Raw genomic sequence first — 26496 nt, 5'->3', positions numbered from 1 at the left:
CAAAACAGATTTTGATGAGATTATCTCATTGAAACAAATTGATTGTCATATGTATCTTTCTTTCTCTGTTAATTCCATAAACAGATATGTACTTTCAGTATTGACAGTGTGATGCAAGAAATGTAATTTAACAAAGAGGTTTTAAATTGGGATTGCTAGCTTTGCCATTTGTCAGATGTGGTAAACATCCTAGCGTTGCTCTGCACAATATTTTAGTGTGTGAAAAAAATGCTTATTTTTAGCAACAGATAATAAACACTGTGGATCTGATGGGGAATTTCAAGATTCAATTCCACAAGATTATATTTGTACTTGGGTGGTGGGAGCGAGCAAACGTAAAGAATACAATGAGAAAAGCAAAAAGAATATTTGTTAGGATAAGTTTATTGGCAAGAAGAAAGGCTGCCATGATTCAGTGGCTGGATAGAAATACACTTGACTATGTACATCTTTGATGTTGAGGCTGATGGAAATTGAGTTTAAGACATTTGGGTCAATAGATCCTAGCGTGTTAAATATTTTATAGAAGTATGGGGCATATATATTGACTGCATTCATCAGAAGTTTAAAAAAAAAATTGTGTATGGTTTGTCAACAGAAGTCAACTGGCAAGGAAAATGAGTTTTCATGAGCAGACATTTTAAAGATCTGGTGTGTGTGTGTGCACATAGGCACCAAAAGCATGGGGGGTGTGGATGTCTAGGCAGTGATTGTAGTTTGATTGTTATATTCAAATATAAAACTTGATTGCTAGTACATATTTTATCTATACAAGAATGGAGCTTTTTCTCTGTTATGTCATTATGCGAGATTTACAAAAAGATGCTTGGAAGTTGACTTGCATATGAAACAGTTGGTAGAACAGAGAGAGGATGGCGAGACACAGAAGATTACTTGAAAAGGAACACTTCATCGACAAAATGCTTCTTTAGGTGTCCAAGATGAAAACTTCAGTGAGGGTGGAGGGGGAGAGAAACTGCAATTTGTTAACGGGACAGATTACTAAAGCCAGTAGAATTTTAAGCTCCTCTTACTCACCTACAAGAGCCTTCACTTTGCAGCTCCTCACTATTTCTCCTCATCTTTTTCTACATCCTTCCTCACCAGGTAAGTCACTCTTATCTATTTCTTCTCCTCTACTGCCTATTCCTGACTCAATGCTTTCCCACCTGGCTGCACAATATGCTTAGAACAGACTTCCTGAGCCAGTGCGTCATGCTCACTTCTTGTTTTATTTAAATCCTGTCTAAAAAGCCACCTTTTTGAGGCTGCTATTAAAATCTTAACCCCAGACTCATTCATCTTTAACCATGTCTTACAAATTAAATTCCCAGTTTCTTTTGCCCTATATGTTTGTCTTGATTGCTGAGCAGTGACTATTATGTGTTTTTTGTACAGCACTGCTACAGAAGTGTTAAGTAGTAGGATGAGCCATCTCACATGATCTCAGAATACTCCTTTATTTTTAACTTTTGTTACTGCTTTATTGAAATCTATGTATAAAACGAGGTACACAACAAAATAAATATAATGTAGAGATTACTTACCTGAAAATCTCGTTTTCCTTAGTGTGTGCAGATGGACTCAAAACAAGTGGGTATAGTGTGCTCGTGCTAGCAGTTGGAGATGGATCCGACTTCAGCACGGGGTACATATACCCCCACAGGAAGTGCAGCAACTCAGTAATCTTCCTTGCAAAAGCTTTATGGATATATGTGTGACTGACCGATCAATTAAATGAACAGGATAACCCTGACCGATTGATAGTAGCTGGAGACCGCCAGTGTTCTCAACCGGAAGGTGTCGACACCTGGCAGGGTGGATGCCCTATATAAGAAAGCATGGCTTACCGTGAGACGGTGCATCCCCATGTATACCAGCAGCCGGGCGGGATGCTGAGTCCATCTGCATACACTAAGGAAAATGAGATTATCAGGTAAGTAATCTCTACATTTCCTAGCGTGTAGCAGATGGACTCAAAACAAGTGGGATGTACAAAAGCTACTCCCGGACTGGGCGGGAGGCTGCCCGAGGTCCGTTTAGGATTGCCCTCGCAAATGCTGTGTCCTCCCTGGCCTGGACATCCAGACGGTAGAATCTGGAGAAGGTATGAAGGGAGGACCACGTTTCCACTTTACATATCTCTGCCGGCGACAGCATCCTAGTTTCTGCCCAGGAGGCCGCCTGCGCTCTGGTAGAGTGAGCCTTGACCCGTAGAGGTGGTGGTTTTCCCGCTTCTATGTAGGCCGCCTTGATAACTTCTATGATCCAGCGGGCAATGGTTGCCCGTGAGGCCGCTTCCCCTTGCTTCTTCCCGCTGTGAAGGATGAACAGGTGGTCCGTCTTTCGTACTGCTTCCGACATTTCCAGGTATCTGGACAGCAGCCTGCCGATGTCGAGATGGCGCAGTATTCGACCTTCTTCCGACTTCTTCAAACCTTCCATGGTTGGCAAGGATATGGTTTGGTTAAGGTGGAACCTTACTTTGGGTAAGAAGGAAGGAACCGTGCGAAGATGGATAGCCTCTGGAGTGATTCTGAGAAACGGATCATGGCAGGACAGCGCTTGTAGCTCTGAGATGCGGCGTGCTGAGCATACGGCCAGCAGGAACACCATCTTCAAGGTTAACAAATGGAGGGACAGGCCTCGAAGGGGTCTGAAGGTGGGTCCCGCTAGAAATTCCAAAACTAGGTTGAGGTTCCACAGGGGCACTGGCCACTTCAGTGGCGGGCGAATGTGTTTGACTCCTTTCAGGAAACGTGAAACGTCTGGGTGTGTGGCAATGCTGATGCCTTCACTCCTGGGACCGTAGCAGGATAGCGCTGCCACCTGAACCTTGATGGAATTGAGAGACAGACCCTTCTGAAGTCCATCTTGCAGGAAATCCAAAATGATAGGGATTTTAGCGGCATGTGGATTGGTGCTGTGAGTGTCGCACCAGGCTTCAAATACCCTCCAGATCCTTATATATGTTAGTGATGTGGAGAATTTGCGTGCTCGGAGGAGTGTATCTATTACCGGCCCCGAGTATCCCCTTTTCTTCAGTCTAGCCCTCTCAATGGCCAGACCGTAAGAGAGAATTGAGCTGGATCCTCGTGGAAGATAGGACCTTGCCGCAGCAGGTCCCTGTGTAGAGGTAGGGGTAGTGGATTCCCTGCCAGCAGTCTTCTCATGTCTGCGTACCAGGGTCTTCATGGCCAGTCCGGGGCCACTAGAAAAACTAGGCCTCTGTGCCGCTGAATCTTGCGTATAATGGCGCCCAGCAGGGGCAATGGAGGAAAAGCATATAGCAGGATCCACTGAGGCCATGGCTGTTCTAGAGCGTCGATCCTGTGGGAGAGAGGATCTCGTCTGCGACTGAAGTATCTGGGTACTTGAGCATTGGACCTGTCCGCTAGTAGGTCCATGCCCGGAGCCCCCACTGATCCACAATCATCTGGAAAGCTGTGGGCGACAGCTGCCATTCCCCCAGGTTTAGGCTTTCTCTGCTGAGGAAGTCTGCCGTGGTGGTGTCCTTCCCAGCGATGTAGACGGCAGAGATGTCCTGAAGATTCGCCTCCGCCCAAGCCATCAGGGGGGCTATTTCTAAGGATACCTGTCGGCTTCTGGTTCCGCCCTGTCGGTTGATGTATGCCACCGTGGTGGCGTTGTCCGACATCACTCTGACTGCTCTGTTTCGAAGTCTGTGGGCAAATCGCAGGCAGGCTAACCTGACTGCCCGTGCCTCTAGTCTGTTGATGTTCCACCCCGACTCTTCTCTGTTCCACCACCCCTGGGCGGTTAGCTCTTCGCAGTGTGCTCCCCAGATGCTCAGGCTGGCATCTGTAGTGAGCAGGGTCCAGGTTGGGGAGGACATCCTTGACCCCCGGCTCATGTGGCCGGGCTGCAGCCACCACCGTAACTGATTCCGTACTCTGGCCGGTAGAGGTAGATGCACGGTGTAGTTCTGTAATCGTGGGCGCCACCGAGATAGGAGGGCGCGCTGTAACGGTCTCATAGGAGCCTGTGCCCATGGTATCACTTCCAGAGTGGAGGCCATGAGGCCGAGGACCTGAAAGTAATCCCAAGCTGTGGGCCGAGTGGTGCTTAGCAGATTCTGCAAGCGATCCCGGAGTTTCAATTTCCTCTTGGAGGTCAGGCTGATCTTGTCTTCCTGGGTGTCGAATCGGAGACCTAGGTATTCCAGCGACTGCGAAGGCTGTAGGGAACTCTTGTGTATGTTGACTACCCATCCTAGGCTTTCCAGAAGAGATATAACTCTGTTGGTTGCCTGGTGGCTCTCCTCCGGTGACTTTGCCCTGATCAGCCAATCGTCTAGGTAGGGATGGACGAGAATGCCTTCCTTCCTGAGAGACGCCGCCACCACTACTATTACTTTGGTAAAGGTCTGTGGCGCGGTGGCTAACCCGAATGGTAGAGCCCGGAACTGAAAGTGCTGATCCAGGACTTTGAAGCGAAAGTAACGCTGGTGATCCCGATGAATTGGGATATGCAATAGGCCTCTGAGAGATCCAGGGTTGTGAGATACTCCCCTGGCTGTATTGCACTTCAGACTGACCGCAGAGTTTCCATGCGAAATCCTGGGACCCGTAAGTGCCGGTTGACTGACTTGAGGTCCAGGATGGGTCTGAAGGTGCCCCCCTTCTTGGGGACAATGAAATAAATGGAGTAATGCCCAGAATTTATGTCCCATGCAGGCACTGGGATTATGGCTTTTAGGGACAGGAGTCTCTCCAAGGTAGCTGCCAGCGCCGCCCTCTTGAGGGGTGAACAAGGCGATTCCACAAACTTGTCCGGAGGGAGATGAAGGAAGTCCAGGTAATACCCTTCCCGGACGATGGCGAGGACCCACTGGTCCGAAGTAATCTCGACCCACCTGCGGTAAAACAGGGCTAGCCTGCCCCCTATGGCTTCTTCCCCCAGATGGGTCGGCTGATTCTCATTGTGGGGTGCGGCCGGGACCCGACCCCGAGCCGACTCCCCTCTTGTTGTGCCTGGTCCGAAAGGACTGGTTCCTGGTCTGAGAACGAGGTGCTTGGTAGCGAGCCCTGTAAGGATTGAAGCGTTGAGAGCTTCTACCTCTGGATGGTCTAGGAAAAGGGCGCTGGGTCCTCCCCTTGACCTGTCTTCTAGTAGACGGGGTAATAGAGATGCGCCCCATTTATTAGCCAGTTTCTTGAGGTCGCTGCCGAACAGGAGGGATCCCTTAAAGGGCATTCTGGTAAGGCGAGTCTTAGAGGAGGAGTTGGCCAACCAATTTCGTAGCCAGAGGTGTCTTCTGGCTGCCACTGAGGATGACACTCCCTTGGCTGCCGTACGAACTAAGTTGGAGGCAGCGTCAGTGAGGAACGAGAGGGCTGATTCCATTTCTTCTCCCGGGGTGTTGTTCCTGGCTTGTGATAAGCAGGAGCGCGTCACCACGGTGCAGCAGGTCGCGATTCGTAGGGACATGGCTGCCACCTCAAAGGCTTGTTTCAGAATGGCATCCATGCGCCGGTCATGTGCATCCTTGAGGGCCGCCCCTCCCTCCACCGGAATGGTGGTGCGCTTCACAATTGCGCTAACTATGGCGTCTACCATCGGGCATGCCAGCAGCTCCTTGGTTGCCGGGTCTAAGGGGTACATGCTAGACAAAGCCCGACCCCCCCTTTGAATGAAGCCTCCGGCGCATTCCACTCCAGATCGATTAACTGCTGTGCTGCTTGTAGAAGGGGAAAATGGGGGACCGTTTGACACAGGCCCTCTAGCAGGGGGTTCATCCTAGGTTCCCCTGGGGTGGCCTGGCCCGGGATAGCCAGCTCCGACAGGCATTGAGAGACCAGGTCTGGAAGATCCTCCTTAGGAAAGAAGCGTCTCATGGTTCAATACGGTTCTAACCCCGAGGGGAGTTCTCCCTCCCCGGGGGGTACGCCATCTTCCTCGGAGTAATCAGAGTCCCTATAAGTGGGGCTTCCGGGTGGCCATGCATAGGTCTTGAGGGTCCCGGGGCAGGGTCATCCGGTACGTATGGGTCCGGTCGGGGATCAGACTGCATCTTGACGAAGGCATGAATCCCCTTGAATAATTCCACCCAGGAGAGCGAAGCAGGTTCTAGCCATAGGGGCACCAGGTCTGTGGGGATCCCTGGCTGCTCACCGCGGCCTGCTAGGTTCGGGGTGTTCCCTGAGGAACTGGCAGTCAAACTGGGCCGAGACCGGCCCTGGCCTGGAACTCCCAGGGCCTCCTCACATTGGGCACATAGGGAGTCTGCTTCCTCGCTCTGTGTGGCTCTGAGGTGGCATGCTGAGCAGAGGCCTAGAGCTCTTATGCCTGATTCTGGAGGTGCCGGCTCTGTGGACGCATGGGCTCTCATACACTCCATCGCGTCTGATCTCCTATCAATGAGCGCCTATCAATGTGCGCCTATGAACGTGCGCCTATACTATGAACGTGCGCCTATAAACGTGCGCCTATCAGCGTGCGCTTAGTAACGTGCGCCTAACAATGCGCTTAGCAATGTGCACCTTTATCAAGCAATGGGCGCCCAAGTATTCTCGGGCACCTAACATACGCGCCCGTCGCCCCGCTTACATCGAGGCGGCGAACCAGGGCAGATGGTGACGGCGAGCAGGCAGGCAAAATGGCGACCTCCTTAGCGGGCTGCCACGTAGGCAGACCCTGCTAGTCCTCGCTCTTCGTAGACCAGTAAAGTAAAGATCAGGTAAGGCGCCGGGAAGCGCCTTACCTGATCTTCGGCGCTTCCCGGCTGCGACCTGGGCGGTCTCCGGCTGCGGGGGGAGAGGGTAAGTACCGTCACTGCCGCGCTCGAGGAAGTGCACCCGCTGCCTCTAAGCCGCGCCCGAACTCGTCTCGCTCGGGGGCTAAGTCCTCACCGGGACCGAGGCTGCCTCTATGCCGCACCCGAGCCCTTCTCACTCGGGGGCTAGGTCCCTGCCGCGATCCGGCCACCGGACCAAGGCGCTTACCTCCGAGGGACCACAGAAATCACCTCGGGAAACTCAACTGGGGGAGGGACCCGAGGGTATCACCGCAGGAGTGCAGGGCTCGTCTTCAGGTAGGATTTCTGCTAAAAATTTAGTCGTTATAATTTGGAAAAACGCTCAGCGAGCGTAAGGTAGCTCCAAACTGCTTTGGAGACGGAAATTACTGAGTTGCTGCACTTCCTGTGGGGGTATATGTACCCCATGCTGACGTCAGATCCGTCTCCAACTGCTAGCACGAGCACACTATACCCACTTGTTTTGAGTCCATCTGCTACACGCTAGGAAAATCTAATTAAACACAATCCCATACAAAAAATAGCAGCCAAACAAAGAATAAAAATGCAAGAAGGGCATAAAATACCTCAGAAGATAGAGCTGTACAATACATAACAAAAACAAAAAACACACAGGCCAAGATAAACAAAATTGGCAAAGATCAACATGGCCAATCATCAAGGCAGAGAGCAAATTCACAGCCAAAAGAAAATCCTCTTTAGAGAGTCAAGTCTACGGATCAAGATGGGGCTTCACTAAAGAAATACTATGATCAGCAGCCAGAGAGGACTCTGCAATAAAAACAATTGCATACAGCAAGGGTGGAGGCAAGCTTGGAGTGTTGATCTTTCTTAGAATATCGGAAGAGGAGGCGAGAGAGGGTGTTTGCATTTACCATTAACCCCCTAAAATGGAGCACTGTGTTCTTTTCTTTTAGATAAGGCATAAAGAAAAATTATTTGGTGATACTGTGTACCTGGGGTGAGGTGGGGAAGGACAGGGACTACTCCTCGAAAGTTAAATGTGGTTAAGCTACATTTTATTCCAAACTGAAACAAGTACATATATTAGTTTGAAATGCTCATGTATGCTGTGATTATACATCCATATATTTTTGTGCTGAAATGGTTTGATGGAGAATACTAACCTTGGTATTAGACCTATAGATTTTCAACTACGCTTCGACATGGCGCCACCTATCAAACCAAAGGGATCATTTACCTCATCAGATGTCCCTGTAAAAAATTCTAAATTTTTTACAATTCAACACAATTCAACTCAAGAAACTCTGCAGCCAGGAAACTCTTAGCAATAGCCTATCTGGAGAGCTCAACCAACTGGACCTCACAAACGCTGACTCAGCCATATCTTCCTGGAACAACATCACCAAAAAAGTGGCTGACACTACATGCCCGTCTATCACCAAAGCCTCCCAAGCAAACAAAGACAATAGGAAACCATGGTACACCCCAAAACTAAAAACCATTAAACAGGATCTCAGAAAAAAAGAACAACATTGGCGTAAAAACCCAACAGCTACTAACCTCACAGCATTTAAGTCCACGATGCACCTTTACAGAATATCCATCCTCCAAACAAAAAGAGACTTTTACTCACAAAAAATGCACCACTTCATCTTCGACCCCAGAGCGCTTTTTTCTTTGGTTTCATCCCTCACTAAACCCCCATTGACATCCATACCAGATGAGAAAGCGGCAAGCAAAGCAGAAGAACTTGCAACCTATTTCAAAAACAAGATCCCAAATCTACTAACTCAATCAAAGAATAACAAAAACCCTACGACAGTTACACCACCAGTTGCCTCTCCTTCACAAAAGGCAAGATTTGGGGAATTCGAACCGACTTCATCTCTAGAGATCGAAAACATCATAAAAAAGCTCAAACCTTCTTCACATCCTCAGGATACCATCCCAACCAATCTACTCATCACTTGTGCTAAAATCATCTCCAAACCCATTGCACAAATCATCAACTGCACATTAGCTCAAGGGTTAGTACCTGACCCTCTCAAAATGGCAATCATAAAACCACTCCTAAAAAAACCTAATCTGACTCCAGATAACCTGGCCAATTTTCGCCCAATAGCTAATCTACCCTTCATCGCAAAAATTTTGGAACGAGTTGTAAATAAACAATTAACAGAATACCTAAACGATAACAACATCCTCTCCCCGTCGCAGTACGGCTTCCGCAAATCTCGAAGCACGGAAACCCTCCTAATCTCATTAACGGACTCCATCTTACTGACTCTGGAAAAAAGACAGCCCTGTCTTCTCATCCTCCTAGACCTAACCGCAGCGTTTGACACGGTAAACCATAACACTTTAATAGATCGTCTGTCAGACATTGGAATTAGAGATGTGGCACTAAACTGGTTTATATCATTTTTACAGAACAGACAGTATAAGGTCAAAGTCAACAAGGATGAATCTCAACCAGTCAACTGCAACTTGGGAGTCCCACAAGGATCCTCACTCTCTCCAATCTTATTCAATATATACCTCCTCCCACTCTGCCAGCTCCTCCTCAATCTAAATCTCATATACTATTTATACGCAGACGATGTTCAGATTCTGATTCCAATTACCGAATCTCTCCAAAAAAACCCTGGACTTCTGGAACTCATGCCAACATGCCATCAACAACTTGCTCTCTAGCCTCAATTTGATCCTTAATCAGAACAAAACAGAATACCTCCTCATCTCCCAAGACGGAACCTACACACAATCAATTAACAACCTGTCCTCACAACCAACTCTCTCACCACAAGTCAGAAATCTAGGAGTAATACTAGATAACCAAATGAATTACAGATCTCTCATCAAGAACATCGTAAAGGATGGATTCTTCAAATTACAAGTCTTAAAAAGACTGAGACCACTCCTCCACTTTCAAGACTTCCGATTAGTTCTACAAGCCATCATTCTCACAAAAATAGATTACTGCAATGCACTTCTATTGGGCCTCCCTGCTAACGCCATAAAACCACTTCAGATGTTGCAAAATGCGGCTGCAAGGATCCTAACCAAGACTAACAAAAGAGAACACATCTCTCCTATCTTAAAAGACCTACACTGGCTTCCCGTTAAATTCAGAATACACTTCAAAGTGCTTTCATCAATCCACAAGGCACTACATAACTTTGCCCCACTCGAGCTCAAAATCCCTCTCAAACTACACACCTCTACCAGGCCAGTGAGACAAGCCTACAAAAACAACCTTCAGATTCCACCGATAAGATCATCATTAAGTAAAAGAGCCTTCTCTACAGCCGGCCCCAAACTCTGGAACACTCTCCCGTCAGACCTCAGATTAGTGCAATGCCCCACTATATTTAAAAAAAGACTTAAGACTTGGTTATTCAATCAAGCGTTCTCATAAGCAACAGCCTGCCGAACTATTCATGCCAAGGACCCTTCTTTAGTAACCCCCCAGAGAACTATATAGATCATATCCAGAACTCTCAGGCCTTCTTTGAATCCTTAACAGACTTAAATCCATTCCCAGATTGATACCTTGCTTCTTTGTTTTAGCCTACATTAGGCTCTGTAGCATTTACGTTATGTTATGTTATTACCCGATATAGCTGTATCCAAGTTACTTTTACCTGTTCATTGTAAGACATTAACTTGTCATTGTTCTGTTCAGAACGTAAACCGAATTGATCAGTAGCTCTGTTATTGGAAAATCGGTATAAAAGTGCAAAATAAATAAATAAATAAATAAATTGGGAAGACTAATCATGCTGTTTGTTCATGTATGACAGAACATCGGAGCTGTTTGAAGAATGGCTGTGCCACACTGCTTAAAATATGGGCATGCTTTTGACAACCTGCAGTTCTGTGTAACAGATGTGCCATATCTAAACAGACGTGGGGGAGATTTCTCTAATTGCCTTTTACAGATGGAACAACGATGAATTTATCGTTTACAAACTGTTACACAACTTGGCTTGAACAAGGATTTGGACTTTTCTGTGTTTTTGTAATAGGATATGATTGCTTAATTTTGAAGCCTTTGTGTGTTTCTGCCAGAATGCTACGTGCTAATAAAGTTGCTTTGTTTAGGACTGCCAGATGATGTCACTTCCTTGGATGGATCCTTGTAAAAGAACGTCTGTGGCTGTGTCAATATGCCTTTTCAAATTAATGGAGATAGCTGATCCACTTGGAGCGATCGTTCCAGATGACTTCCTCTCTAAGATAAGTCTCCCTGATGCAGGAGTTCTAAAACGCCAGTTGACGTCTGGGTTTCGTTCTCTTATGTCATTGTGTTCTTCTCTTATTTGCGCCTTTAGGCTTTAACTATATTTTTAAAAACCTATGCTTAAAAAAAAATATTGAGACTTTGATATGTATGTCACCTTACATGGGCCATGGGTGGATGATCGAATAGTTCAGGTAACCTCCATAACCAAGGGACGTATTACACTCACTCCCAGCTTGCTGACACCCTACCTTATAATTAAAATCATTCTTATTGATTTTCTCTTGATCGCCTATATCAATTAGATAGATACTGTGCCTTGTTTGGTTGTTGCATTTAATTTGGGGACAGTTCGTTGCAGGTCTTTTTGATCTTGATGGAGAAGGGAACAGGCCAGGTTGCAGATGTTAACCGCATGCCTAGTTATGTTGTAGAGAATGTTCTGTATTCACCTTGTGTGTTATCATCAAAGAGTTGGCAATAGGTGATGCAATGCCTAAAAATGCATTTGAATCATAGTCTAATACAGAAGTTACATCCATTAGTGAGGATATCAGCATGGTGTTGGCCTAATATTGTAAGTCAGTTTATGTATAAATACTGGGCACTAGATTAATGTTTGGAAACCTTGAGAAAGAGCCAGATATGTACCGAAACATTTTGGGATAACAAATTTATTTATTTTTTATTTATTTATTTATTTAGAGTTTTTATATACCGGCAATCATGAAAAACATATCTTGCTGGTTTACATCGAACAGGAGTGCATTATATACAAAAACTAGAACTGTGGTGTCCGAAGGTACAGTTACATTTAACAAGGGTTAAATCCTTCTTTATATATATACTATGCTTAACAATTATTTTGTTTACATTAACAAAAACAGGAAGGCATAGAGAAATGGACTACACTATTGTCTAATAGAGCCTCACGCTGTGGGAACCTCGAACTGTGATTAGCTACTCTCTAGACTGTAGTCTTTTCTCACCTGGTTCCTCTGTCTCCCCATCAGCAGCACACAGAGCACATACAGAACCTCCACTTTGTACATGATCTCATGCATGATCTTCATGGACTGAGGCAGCTGGGTCCGGCTCGAGGTGTTCGCTAGTCCACTCTCATCTGAAGACTCTAAAGAAGCAAAGCAGGCAAGTCAGCTACAAGACAGATCAAATTAGGAACACCATGTCACCCTGGATTACCAACTGAACTTGAAAGGCAGGTGGCATGTGAGACTATAAAGTGTTCAAGACAAACAGTCCAGAATCAATAGTGTAGCAAACAAACAAATGTAAAAAAAAAAACAAAACAAAAAAAAAAAAAAAAAAACCCAACCAACCCCACACACACTTGGATAATAAATTTTGCAATTTTAAATGTTAGCAATTAAAAAGTGTAGCAAATGAAAATGTCAAATGCATCAAGCAGGCATCTAAGACACAATCATATAAATAAATATGAGAAACCCCAAACCACCAGGTAGATGTACTAGACTAGCATTTTTTAACCTTTTGGATTCCAGAGATCAGCTGGCTTCCTTCCTGACCCGACTGGGAGAAAGGGGGGATCTCAGAGATTGAAAAGTGTGTGTGTGCTCGTGATATTGAAAAGGTTTACTTTTTATTTACATTGAATGGTATATAAAATATTAATGATGCTCTTAAACAAAAAAAACCCCTACCCCCACCTAATAAGCCTCCCCACAAGCTAGTTATCTACCTCCTTCCTTCTATCACCCCCCCCCCCCTCCAGGTAGCCAGTCCTAGTCACCCCAGTCTCTCTCATCTTCCTTCACCTGATCTATCGCTCAGCCCGCACAAGTTACTATCTGCTCAAGAGTTCTTTTCCTGACCTGCAGAAGCCTTCACTCCTGCAAGCTTGCCACTCTTGGCTAGGAACATAGAGAGGAACTGACATGAATCACTGCGGATGATCTCTGTGCCAACCACTATTGCTTTGTTCTGTGATAAGGTGGGAGAGGGCTTTCTGAAGGATGCTCTATAGACCATCTGTTGAGAAACAACATGCTAGACAATACCAACCAGACCAGGTAGATGTGAGAATCCCAAATACATCAGCTAAAAAACATACAAAGTCGCATCCAAAATTGCCCATGGAATGTTCAGATCCTTCACCAGAATATGATGCTGCCCCCATAACTCTCACTGTGAGGAGAGATTCCGAAACAGCAGTTAAGAACCGATTCTCCCCTGTACAAGAGGGGGAGCTCCCTGTCCTTTACTTTTTTAATACAAAAAGCAAAAATTAGAGCGCACACCGATGGGGGAGGGAGGAGGGAAGTACTTCTGACTTATTTCTCCGTGAACTGCAGCACCTCGAGTAAGTGTTGTGGTGGGGCTGCTTGGCAATACTGATCTTAACACAATCAAATCTGATATAATGACCAAAGGGAAAATATTAAGAAAAACTACTGAAACATTCAACTTCAAAAAGGGAGACTTTGAAAAAAATGATAAAGTTAGGAAAAAAAGCTAAAGAAACAGTTGCAAGATTTACAAATCTACATGCGGCAAGGAGATCATTTAAAACTATCATCTTGGAAGTTTAGTTTACTTTAAATTGTTTTATTTATTTATTATTTATTTATTTAGATTCTTTTACTATACCGATGCTCAAGACAATGTCTTATCGTACCGGTTTACATTATAACCAAGGGAAACCAATAACCAGAAGAGAGAAAGTTACAATAAACAGGGATTACAAAACAGGACAATTGAAAGAGGAAGAATTAGGTTAAACAGAGTTCTCCTAAGAGTATAACGAGATAATACACCATTGATTAGCATAGATGGTTAACTAAGTGGTTCAAGCATAAACAGTTCTTTTCAATCAGGGGTAGGCTTGGGAGAATAGCCAGGTTTTCAGTTTCCTTCTAAAGGAGAGCAAGCCTTGTTCCTGTCGAAGATCTGCGGGAAGTGTGTTCCATAGTTGTGGTCCCGCGGAGGACATTGCTCGTTTTTGTATAGACTTGTGCATGACTGATTTATGCGGGGGTGCCTGGAGAGTTCCTTTGTGTGCAGCTCTAATCGGCCTGTTAGAAGAATGGGGTTCGAGTGGGATTGTTAGTTGGAGTGAGGTATTATGATAGATGGATTTATGGATGATGGTCAGTGACTTGTACTGAATTCTATAATGGATGGGGAGCCAATGTAGGTTTTTTAGTATTGGTGTGATGTGGTCTTTGCGTCGGGAATTTGTGAGGATCCTGGCTGCTGCATTTTGCAGCATCTGTAGAGGTTTAGTTGTGGAGGCGGGGAGGCCGAGCAGTAGCGTGTTGCAGTAGTGCAATTTTGAAAATAGTATGGCTTGGAGGACAGAACGATAATCTTGAAAGTGTAGGAGAGGTCTTAGTTGCTTTAGAACATGCAGCTTATAGAAGCATTCCTTAGTGGTGTTGTGAATGAATTTTTTGAAGTTCATTCTAGTGTCCAGAATCGCCCCGAGGTCTCTTACTTGAGATGTTGATGGTAAGATTGGGTTGCCGACGAGGGGGTTGTTTTCATTAGGAGTGATGATGAGGAGTTTGGTTTTGGAAGTGTTAAGTACCAGGTTGATACTAGATAGTAGGTGGTTGATGGAGTGAAGGCAGCTGTTCCAGAAGTTTAGGGTGCTGGAGAGGGGTTCTGTGATGGGGATTAAGATCTGTACGTCGTCGGCGTAGATGAAGTGTGTAAGGTTGAGGCTTTCTAGTAGTTGGCATAGAGGTAGCAGGTAGATATTAAATAGTGTGGGGGATAAAGAGGAATCCTGCGGTACTCCATGATTGGATTGGACGGGGTGGGATTCTTTATCATTTATTCTGACTTTGTAGTGCCGGTTGTTGAGGAAGGATTTGAGCCATAAGAGTGCAGATCCTGTGATACAGATTTCAGTTAGCCGTTTGATGAGGGTTGAATGATTTACGGTATTGAACGCTGCTGATAAGTCGAGGAGAGCCAGAAGGTACGATTGGCCTTTGTCAAGCCCCATCAGGATTTTGTCTGTTAACGAGAGTAAGAGTGATTCCGTGTTTAGTCGTTTCCGGAAACTGAATTATGAAGGGTAAAGAATGTTATGGGATTCAAGGTAATCTATGAGTCTGTTATTGACCAGTTTTTCCATTAGTTTGGCAGTAAATGGTAAGTTGGCAATGGGGCGGAAGTTTACCGGGATGGCTGGGTCCAAGTTAGGTTTTTTTATTAGTGGTTTTAGAGAAGCTGTTTTTAATGCGTCCGGGACAGATCCTTGGGTAAGGGAGCAATTTATAATGTCAGCCAGAGGTTTGGCTATGGTGTTTGGAATAGTAAGTAGGAATTTAGTGGGTAACTTGTCTGTTGGATGTGACGAAGGTTTCATTTTCTTAATTAGAGATTCGATCTCTAGTGAAGTTGTGAGTTCGAATGATTCCAGAGTCGATTTGTATGAGGATGGGGCCGTGTTTAGATTAGTTGGAGGCTGGATGTTTGATGTGATCATGGTAGCAGGTCATATTTGCGAGTAAGTTTTTGATCTTGTTATCAAAGAATAAGGCCAGTTCCGTAGATTTGATTTGGGCTTCTTCTTCTGGGATGATTGAAGGAACTGGGGTGGTGAGGCTTGCGACATATGAGAATAGCGTTTTCGGGTCGTACATAAAGCTATGGATTTTTTTGGCGTAAAACTCCCTCTTAGAGTGAAGAATGGTGATCCTGTAAAGGTTCATGGCAGTTTTATAGATGGCCTGGGAAGTAGGGGAGGGGTCCTTACGCCAGCGTTGTTCTTTATGTTGTAGGTCTTGTTTGAGCTTTTTCAATTCTAGAGAGAACCAGGGTTTTTTGTTGTGCCTGGATGGGTTTATCTCTTTAGATGCTATGGGGCAAATTTTGTCAGCCACGGAGCGAGTGATGTTTAGCCAAGAGGTAATGGCAGAGTCAGCGTTGGAAAGATCGAGTTCAGTTAGTTCCTTAGAGAGGCTGGAGCTGAGGATGTCCATGGCGCATGGTTTTCTGTACTTGATAGTGGATTTAGGTAATATACAGCTTTTCAGTACAATAATCAAAGCAGTTTACACTCAATTCCATAACATAATCACATAAAATATAGCACAAATACAAAACATACTAAAAGATAGCATCCACATTATTTTGCCCTATGCAGACAGGGTAAGTTTTTAAACTCTGTTTACAGGCTCTGCAACATTTGATAACCTCTCCCTGACATTCTATCAATGTCTTTATAAGGGCATGGTGTTCAGAGCTGAACAAAATACTTGAGGTGGAGTCTCACTAATGCCTACACAAGCACGTTATTTTCTTTTTTCTGTTCATGATAACCTCTTCCTTAAACTTTTCCTGCCACTTGATCACTTGGCAACCTCTTGGTCATCTGAGATGATTGCAGTGGAAAGTAAGTACAAATGAGAAATAGGGAAAAGCATAGGCACTGGAAAAGTAGATATAAAACATAATACAGCAGTCCAAAAAATAATTTGAGCTTGCCACAGAGGCAAAACACAAATAAAAATTTTTTCAAGTACATCAAAAATAAGAAGCCTGAGAGAGAGGAACTACTAAATGACTAGGGGGTAAAAGAGGTGCTCAGAGAAGACAAAGCCATTATAGAAAAGTTAAATGAATTATTTGCTTCAGTCTTTACTGAAGAGTGTGTCATGGTGAAACCCACACAAACTATTACTTGGAGGTGATGAGATACAGAGAACTGGAGCAAATCACTGGTAAACTGGAAGATTAGAGCAAACTGACATGTTAAATGGCAACAAATCACCAGGACATAATGGTATTCATCCCAGAGCTCTAAAAAAGAACCCAAACATGAGACTGTAGATCTTCTTCTGTTAATCTGTAACCTATCATTAAAATTTGCCATTGTACCTAAAGACTGCAGGACAGCCAATATAACACGAATTTCAAAAAGTACTCCAGGGGTGATCCACAAGACTGTAGACCAGTAAGCCTGATATCAGCCTTAGGCAAATTAGTAGCAACTATAGTTAAGAACAGAATTATTGGGCATATGAATAAGTATGGCCAAAGGGAAAAAGCCAACATGATTATAGAAAAGGGAAGTCATGGTTTTCCAATTAATTAGAATTATTTGAAGGTTTAAATAAAATACGTGGATATAGTGTATCTGGATTTTCAAAATGCATTTGATATAGTCCCACATGAAACACCCCTCAGAAAATTAGTGTCATGTGCTAGGAAGCAATGTCCTATTATGCACTGATAACTGGTTAATAAATAGGGGGGGGGGGGGAAAATAGTGGAATATCCCAGGGATCTGTATTGGAACCAGTGAATAACATTTATTAATGATCTATAAAAAGGAGCAATGAGCAAGGTGATCAAATGTGAAGATGGCCAAGCCGCATATTTTACTCTCAGAAATTAATGCCTGCCCAAGGGCAGGCGTTAAATTATGAGCAACCCAGAAAATACTGCTTTTCTGTACACCCTCCGACTTAATATCCTAACAATATTAAGCAGGAGGAACCAAAAATTAAAAAAAAAAAAAAAATTAAAAAAATTTTTTTTTTAAATGTTAAAAAATCTGTCCACTGGTCAGCGGGTTAGAAAAAAGGATGTTCAATTTTACCGGCATCCGTTTTCCTAACCCGTGGCTGTCAGCGGGTTCAGAAACAGACGCCGGTAAAATAGATCATCGGTTGTCGGGACCCGCTGACAGCCACCTCTTCATTAATAAGGAGGTACTAGGGACGCACTATTGTCCCTAGCACCTCCTTATTAGTGCGACACCTCATTTAAATAGAGAATTGCACACCCAGGAATGGTGCCTGGGCGCGTGTCGGGAGAGCGGGCACTTAACACAGAGCGCCAGCTCTCCTGCATTTTTTACTGTATCAGCCTGAATGTTGGGTTCTATATTAGGCGTTACCACTTAGGAAAGACTTTGGGATCGCTGTGGACAACACATTTAAATCTTTAGCTCAGTGTGCAGTTGTGGACAAAAGAGCAAATAATGGGCCTCATTTACTAAGCATTTTCTTCACAGACACAGAATGGAAGAAAAGCCTTAGAAAATTAGGCCCGATGTTAGGAATTATTCAGAAAAGAATAGAAAACAAAACTTGGGACTGTAATAAAGCCTCTGCATCAATTTATAGAGAGGTAACACCCTGAGTTACTGCACCTATAATATATATATATATAGCAAAACAAGAACGTTCAAAGAAGGGCAACAAAAATGTTTGTGGGGTTGGAATGGCCCAATTACAAACAAAGGTTAAACAGGTTTGAGCTCTTTAGCATGAAGGAGAGATATCAGAGAGGATATGATAAAGAGGAGATATAACAGAAACCTTTAAATACATCCAAGTGTTTTAGAAAACATAAAGCTTTATATTTTAATGAAGACTTTAAACTGTTTTATTGAATGCATTTTTATTTATGCTGTTATGTTTGTATATTGGTTTTAGATATTTAATGTTTTGTGTGTGTGTATGTGTGTGTTGGGGGGGGGGGGGGGGGGGGGGCGATTATGAATGTATACTATGTACTCTGCCAGAATGGCTGTGTGGCTTGGGTTGTGGAACATAAGATTTTTAAATAAAGGAATACATGCACAGGAGATAGGCCTTTTGAAGGAAAGGAGGCTCTAGAAAGAGGGGTCATGGGATGAGGATGAAAGTGGGCAATACAGTAACATAGTAAATGATGGTAGATAAAGACCTAAATGGTTCATCCAGTATGTCCAGTAGCGATTGTATGCACATCTACTCCTAGTAGACAAATTTATACTTGGAAGCCAACACTCAGAAACACAATTGTCAGATCTCTGCTGTTTTGAGCAAAAACTGCTGCTCCATGCAGGTTGCCCCAATGCTTCATTATCATTCTTTTGCACCTAGGGATATTGTGAGGTTCATATTCAAACGCTTTTAGCCAACTAAGAAGTTATCCAGCTAAATGAAAGTTTGGCCACTTATCCTGCTAAATTCTAGCCAGATAACTATTTATCTGGCTAAAATTTGGCCGGATGAGTCAGGGGTGTACTAGGAATGGTCCAGAGAAGTTTTGGGGAGGAGCTGAGCTAGCTAGATAAGCTATTCGATTAATTCTGATATTCAGAGTCAGCCAGATAACTTATCCAGTTCTCTCTGGTCAGCCCATGCATCTGTCCTAAAGTTTGCCATTTAAAACTTATCTGGCTAACTTTAGGATATCCGGGTATATTGACACAGCTAACTAGCAGAGATACACAGCAGCTGAATGTGGACCTCTGTGTTTATCCCATGCTTTCAGTTTGTTACTGTCTTTGTTTTCATCATGTTATCTGTGTTGCTTTAAGTATCCACCACCCTCTCTGTGAAAAACATATTTCCTTACACTGTTCCTGAATCCCTTGGAACTTCATAGTTACCCCAGTAGGGGTAACCTAAGGAAATATTTCTTTATCAAAAGGGTGGTTGATACATGAACAACCTCCCCATGGAGATTGTGGAGATAGACAGTATCCGAATTCAAGAAAACATTTCTGAAAGAAAAAGGGATTATAAAGCTGAGAAGATGTGGAAGCAGATTAGATGGACCGCATGGTCTTTATCTTCTGTCATGTTCTATGTTTCTAGATTTAGCGACTCTAAAAGTGGTAGCCTGCAGAGGTTAGATTTGGTCAAGGTTAGAAAACTTAGGAGTCAATGTAATAAAATACGAGTTTACTGTGGGTTTTTACATGGTTTTTTGGCACTAACTTTACTTGGGCATGTAATATGGGTTTTAGTGCTAAAAAATCCTTCACTATAAAGTCCATAGTATGCTTAGAACAGGTGCATGCAAATTGTATGTAAACAAAGCCATATTAGCAGGGAGACAATTTAGCGCTCGTATTTTAATGTGGAAAATGTAACGCCTGGATCAGAGCAGGAGTAAAAGTTAACTCACATTTCTGGTGGTCATTGTGGTGTTGTGTGTAGGTGCTTCTCTGAACTTTTCTGTGGCAAAACAGCTTACTTTTTTTTTTTTTTAATGCTTTGGTACATTTTATGGGTGAGCCAAAGAATTAGAGTGCGATAAGCTTTAAAGCAAAGAAGAGAGAGGGAAGACAGAGAAAGAAAGACTTATTGCTGAAGAAGAAAGGAAAGGAGAGTCTGAGGGGAGCAGGTTGTCCTGGTTCAAGCTGTTCACAGAAGAAAACACAGGCAGCAGATATTTCACCTAAGGACAACACTGCTGGGTTGCCGCAGACAGATGTGGTACGGACATATAAACTGAGCTCAAGCGCAATTCTCTCTGTGAAGAAATCTAGATATTGATCCTCTAACTGATTATGGACATGCCATTTCAGGCTTGGTCAATCTTCTTGGTACCCTGCATTTTCTTGCTACTGGCTCATTTCAGAATACAGTGGCTGTAGTGGCTGGTATAAACCAGTCAAAGTTTTCAAGTTATTTCAGTCAAGTACTGAGGACCATGATGAAACGGGTCAAGGACAGACATCAAATACCCACAGCAGTTTGCAGAGTAGCAGGAGATGAATCACACTCTCTTTGCTATAACTGGCATGCTGAATGTAATGGGTGCAATTGATTGTATCCATGTTGCTCTCACTCCCCAGAGAAATGGCATACCATAACAGGAAGCATTTCCACTTCCTGAATATACAACTTGTATGCACATGAACATCAAATATAAACTCTCTGGAGTGGGTACCGAAAGTGGAATAGTGCACGCTTTGATGCATGGTGCTAAAAGCATGTACTATTCTGCTATACGATCAAATATTATTTGTCTGGAATGAATACATGTATGCTCTTCTGGGGTGGGTACTGAAACTGTTGGCTGACCTGTGGAGTGGGTATAAACAGGTCAATAGCACGATTTATTTTGGTGTCTTGATGCAGCAAGTTAATGGATTGTTCTATTTCTAATTTTTTGCAGGGGATGTTGGTTATGGCTTCAAGGCATAGCTGCTCATGCCCCTATCAGCTCCACATATGGTGGCAAAAATCTGCTATAATGAGGGCACATAAGAACCAGGACAGTCATAGAACATACATATGGCCTTTTGAAAAGTTGGATCACTTCATTTGTTGTTCCTTGCTTAGAATTCAGCTGATGAATAATCACTGGAACAATTTGTATTTATATTCCTTCTTTTGTGACACTTCAAAGTGGATTTTACAATTAGATATTGTAGGTACTTCCCTATCCTCAGAGGGCTTACAATCTAAGGCCTAGATTTACTAAGCTGTGTTTTGGTTTTTTTTAATTGCAGAAGGGTCAAAATACTGCAGGACTGCCCAAGACAAAAAGTATTATGGAAAAATCTGCATTGCAGAAGAACACAGCTGGGATCTCCTAAACGCGTAATGGCAGCCCCCTATGCATGGGCTGCCATTGCTTTAAAAGGCCATGCAATCTGACACAAACCCCTCAAAAGTATTAAAAAAAAAAAAAAAGCAAGCCACCAGAGGTCTTGCAAGACTCCCTACCCACCTCGGGACTGCCTTTCGAAGTAGACAAGCACAAAAAACACAGAATAGTAATTGTGTGGCAACACCTTGCCCCTTCCAAAAACCCATCCCCATTAAATCAAATACCCCCTCAGGCAAAGCAAAGAGACACTCCTTTCCATTAATGATATCCGAAGTAGGATTTCCCCCTCAACCCTCAAAAATTACCCTGGTGGGCTAGCGCCCCCCTTGCCCCCACGATCCCCTCCATACCTTTAAAATGTTCATTGGGAGATCATGTGATGCCTTGAACGGAGCAGGATGTGATCTTGCTTGCTCCTTCTTTCCCACAGCCTACATCTACCTCCATCACCCGTCCCAGGCATAATATTCACCCTCCAGTGTCCTTTTTAAGATGCCTATTATTTATTTATTTATTTTTAATTTTTATATACCGACATTCTTGTATAAAATACAAATCATACCGGTTTACATTAAAACAGAAGATGCAGGAAAAATGTTACCTTTGTCAAATACATTGAAACATTAATAACAAGGAAAATTGTTAACAAGGAAAATTGTTAACAAGGAAAATTGTTAACAAGGAAAATTGTTAACAAGGAAAATTGTTAACAAGGGATAACTAAGAAAAAGAGAAAGGTAAACAAAACAAGAAACATAGAAGTTTAAAAACAACAAAAAAAAAAAGGTGGCACAAAGGGTTGCACAAAGGGGTGCACAAAGGGAGTGCCAGGTGGAATGGTGCCGTTTTACTGGCTCGACGCTGGGCGGGATGACGTCAAAAAGGGGCGGGTCTCATGCTCACTGTTCTGTTCCCAGCAATCTCTCTTCACATTTCAAAGCGGATGTTTTCATTTCTGCAAAGGCTGTGCCTGGCATGTCGGCTTGGGTTACTCGACGCAACAAAGAAAAAGAAAGACACGTCTGGGCCTGGAGGAGACAAGATGGCGGCCGTGATTCAAATGCAGGAGGCCACAGCACCATCAGGGGTGGTGATAGCAGAACTGAAGGCAGCAGTGGTGGGGGCCCTAGAACCGGAATTTCAAAAAATTATTGAAAAGCTTTCAGAGGTAAATGAGAGGATGGTTGCCTTTGACAATCGCTTTGAGGCACTCAAAAGAGTGGCAGCAAATCATGATACAGCGGCGGCCTTAGAAACAACAGTAGCAAACCTCAAAGTGAACATTAGTAAACAAGAGGAAAAAGAAATCTAAGAGCTAGAAAACTGCTCAAGAAGGTATAATCTATGTTTTGTCTGACTACCCGAATCATTACCGAAAATGAGTCTCGCATCATTCCTAGAATCATGGCTGGTAAGAACTCTAAATTTAGAAGAGATGAGAGGCCCACTACAACTGGAATGAGCCCATCGCTTGGGACCGCGCAGAGAAGGGACAGACAGACCGTGGATAATTATAGCTAAATTTCTAGATTTAGTACAAAAAACTGAGGTCTTGTGTGCCGTCCGCACAGGAAGAAAACTCACATATGACAATAAGACAGCTTTAGTGTTTCAAGATTACTACACCAAACTCTCAATGCTCTGGAGGGAATTCTCACTATACTGCAATAGGATGTATAAACTCGGCTTGAAATTCAACCTGATTTATCCAGCGAGATTCTGTTTACAATTGCCAGACGGAGTACATTGGTGTCAATCGGTAACTGAAGCAACAACATTAATCTCTCGTTTGCAAACTGAAAAACTAGGCCCTCCAGTCAGCACTTAGCTCTTTTATGATTCTCAACCTCTTTCTCTTTGCATTTGAAGATGAAGGCCTCCTTTCTCCTGGGCTCGTTGATCAGCAACCCGATGGAGAGATAAAATTAGTTTGTCTTATGCGAGAGAGCTCGAGGACTTTGCAGCATCTATATTGGGGACACAAGGAGTTCTGTGTTAATTTTTGTTTCGACTGAGTAGTGCATAAAGTTTATTTCTGGAGTAAACTGGAAAGAGATGTTACCACTAAGAAATAATATAGAGAAAGGGGTACTGCTAAATTTATAAGAGGCGATACGAGACTAAAGGACTACCTAGAACACAGGGTGATGATATATATGTGGCTGCCACAGATACTATGTTTTCTTTTAAACTCTTTATATTTTTGTTTACAAAGGGACTCGAAACAGGCTGTTTAGAGCATATAGTGCAAGATAGCCTTGGACAATTTGGATCCTGCACCGGGAACACAGGATTTCCTACGCTTCAGATACAAGCCTAGAGGGATAAATAGACTGCACCATCACTTACAATTGGTTGCTTAGTAAAAGGAACTTATTGGGGGGGCGGATGCAAAGGGGTGGGAAAGCAAAATTGCTTACCTTGTAATAGGTGTTATCCCAGGACAGCAGGATGTAGTCCTCACATATGGGTAACATCAGTAACAGAGCCCTAGTGCGGGAAAAACTTCTGTCAAAGTTTCTAGAAACTTTTGACTGGCAGCCTGAGGCTACTGAGCATGCCCGGCATGCCATGATATTCCCTGCCACAGGGGTCTCACTTCAGTCTCATGTGTAGCAATAAGCTTTAGCAAAAATAAGATAATAATAAAAGGTATGAGGACCAACTCCGCGGGGCGGCGGGTGGGTTTCGTGAGGACTACATCCTGCTGTCCTGGGATAACACCTATTACAAGGTAAGCAATTTTGCTTTATCCCAGGACAAGCAGGATGCTAGTCCTCACATATGGGTGATTAGCAAGCTAGAGGCTGAGTCATTTTTTATGAAGGCAACAGTGATGTGTTGTGGAAATGAGTCAGCCAAAGATCACAGCAGATTGGTTGTAGAAGGAGTTGGGATTAAACTGGAAACAAGTTCTTTAAGACAGATTGTCCATAGGCTGAATCTTGTCATCCTTGTTTGTCCAGACAGTAATGAGCTGCAAAGGTGTGAAGAGAACTCCATGTTGCTGCTTTACGTATGTCAAGGATTGGCACTGAACGTTAGCTGACATTGCTCTTGCTGAATGTGCCTTTATTCGCCCTTGGAGAGGAAGGCCTGCTTTTTCATAGCAAAACTGTATGCAGTCTGCTAGCCAGTTGGATAGAGTATGTTTTCCCACTGCTTTACCCGGTTTGTTTGGATCATAGGAAACAAAGAGTTGATTGGATTTCGTGTGGGCTGAAGTGCGGTTTAAATAAAAGGACAATGCACGTTTACAGTCCAAGGTGTGTAAGGCCCTTTCTCCTTGGTGAGAATGAGGCCTTGGAAAGAATGTGGGTAAAACTTTGGATTGATTCAAGTGGAATTCCGTAACTACCTTGGGGAGGAATTTTGGATGTGTACGGAGTACCACTGTCATGTAGGAACTTTGTATAAGGTTCGTATGTGACAAGTGCTTGTAACTCACTCACTCTCCTAGCTGATGTAATGGCTATGAGGAAGATAGTCTTCCATGTGAGAAATTTAAGGTCACAGGAATCTATGGGTTCGAAAGGAGAATGCATTAGTCCTGTTAAAACCAGATTCAGGTCCCATTCTGTGACTGGAGGCCTAATTGGTAGTTTAAGGTGAGTTAAACCTCTCATAAACCTACTGACAAGAGGTTGTGTGGATATAGGTGCATCTCCCATCTTGTCATGGTAAGCTGAGATTGCACTCAAATGAACTCTTATGGATGAAGTCTGAAGACCAGAGTCTGAAAGATGGTATAGGTAATCTAGTAGAGACGTAGTGGGACAAGTGAAAAGATCAATAGATTTCTGGCTGCACCACAAAGTAAATCTCTTCCATTTGGAGGAATAATTCTTTCTAGTGGAAGGTTTTCGTGAAGCTATAAGCACTTGAGATATATGGGTTGAAAGACTGAGTGGTTGTAAGATTAAGCTTTCAACATCCAAGCTGTCAGGGATAGGGATTGAAGGTTGGGATGGCGCAACCGACCCTGATTTTGAGTTAAGAGAGTGGGAGCTATTCCCAGGCGAATGGGATCCCTGACCGAGAGGTCTAGAAGTGTGGGAAACCATACTTGTCGAGGCCAATATGGGGCTATGAGTATCATGGTTCCCTTGTCCTGTTGTAGCTTCACTAGGGTTTTGGTTATGAGCGGTATCGGAGGATAAGTGTATAAAAGGCCTGAGTTCCAAGGGCGAGCAAAGGCGTCCTTGGCTGGCTGGTTTTTCTGTTTGTGTAGGAATGTTTGTGATTCAGATGTGACGCAAAGAGGTCTATTGTTGGTTGTCCCCAACGTTGGAATATCCTGGTCGCTACTGAGGGATCCAGGGCCCATTCGTGTGGTTGGAACTGACGACTGAGTCGGTCTGCCACTATGTTGTGAATGCCTGCCAGATAAGTGGCCTGGAGGAACATTGAGTGTGTCAGGGCCCAGGCCCAAATTTGTGCGGCTTCTTGACAAAGGAAATATGAGCCTGTACCTCCCTGCTTGTTGATGTACCACATGGCTACTGTGTTCTCCGTTTGGATGAGAACAGTCTTGTGTGAAAGGCAGTCCTTGAACGCATGCAGTGCATAATGTATAGCTCGAAGTTCCAGAAAATTGATTTGAAATGTTGCTTCGAGTTTTGTCCAAGTACCTTGGGTTTGGAGAGTGTCTATGTGAGCTCCCCAACCAAAGGTGGATGCATCTGTAGTTAAGGTTATCTGTGGAACTGGTTTTTGGAAGGGTAGGCCCTTTCGTAAATTGTCCTTGTTCGCCCACCATCGTAGGGATGAACGTAGTTGGTGAGTTACTTGAATTGGATAATGTAATGGTTGAATGGCTTGGATCCATTGTGATCTTAGAGTCCATTGGGTTACTCGCATGGCGAGCCTTGCCTAGGAGTGACGAACTGTGGAGGCCATGTGGCCTAGTAAGGTGAGAAACTGATGCGCTGTTGCTTGTTTTCGTGAGTAAATTGAGTTTGCCAACAGGGACAGTGTTTCTGCTCGATCTTCGGGTAGAAAGGCCTTTGTAGTGATGGTGTTCAATTCTGCTCCTATGAATTGGAGTAGATGAGAAGGAGTAGTGTGGGATTTTTGATAATTGATCAGAAACCCCATTTTGTGAAGTACAGCAATTGTGTGATTTAGAGAAGTTACAACTCCTTGCTGAGATTGACTTCTGATGAGCCAATCGTCT

General features: G+C 43.8%; 1 protein-coding gene across 3 annotated transcripts in view; it reads right to left on the bottom strand.

Annotated features, from left to right (window-relative positions):
- Window positions 1-26496, bottom strand: part of TRPC4AP (transient receptor potential cation channel subfamily C member 4 associated protein) — a 156081-nt gene that overhangs the window by 45907 nt on the left and 83678 nt on the right. For all 3 annotated transcript variants that reach the window (XM_029610934.1, XM_029610932.1, XM_029610933.1), the window contains one exon: window positions 11975-12117. In XM_029610934.1, coding sequence (XP_029466794.1) covers window positions 11975-12117 — 143 coding nt within the window. The remainder of the gene's footprint in view (window positions 1-11974; window positions 12118-26496) is intronic.

This window comes from Rhinatrema bivittatum, chromosome 8, assembly GCF_901001135.1.
Source record: "Rhinatrema bivittatum chromosome 8, aRhiBiv1.1, whole genome shotgun sequence".
NCBI lineage: Eukaryota > Metazoa > Chordata > Amphibia > Gymnophiona > Rhinatrematidae > Rhinatrema > Rhinatrema bivittatum.
Note: the sequence above shows the minus strand (reverse complement) of the source record. Positions and strands in the feature narration are given on the sequence as shown.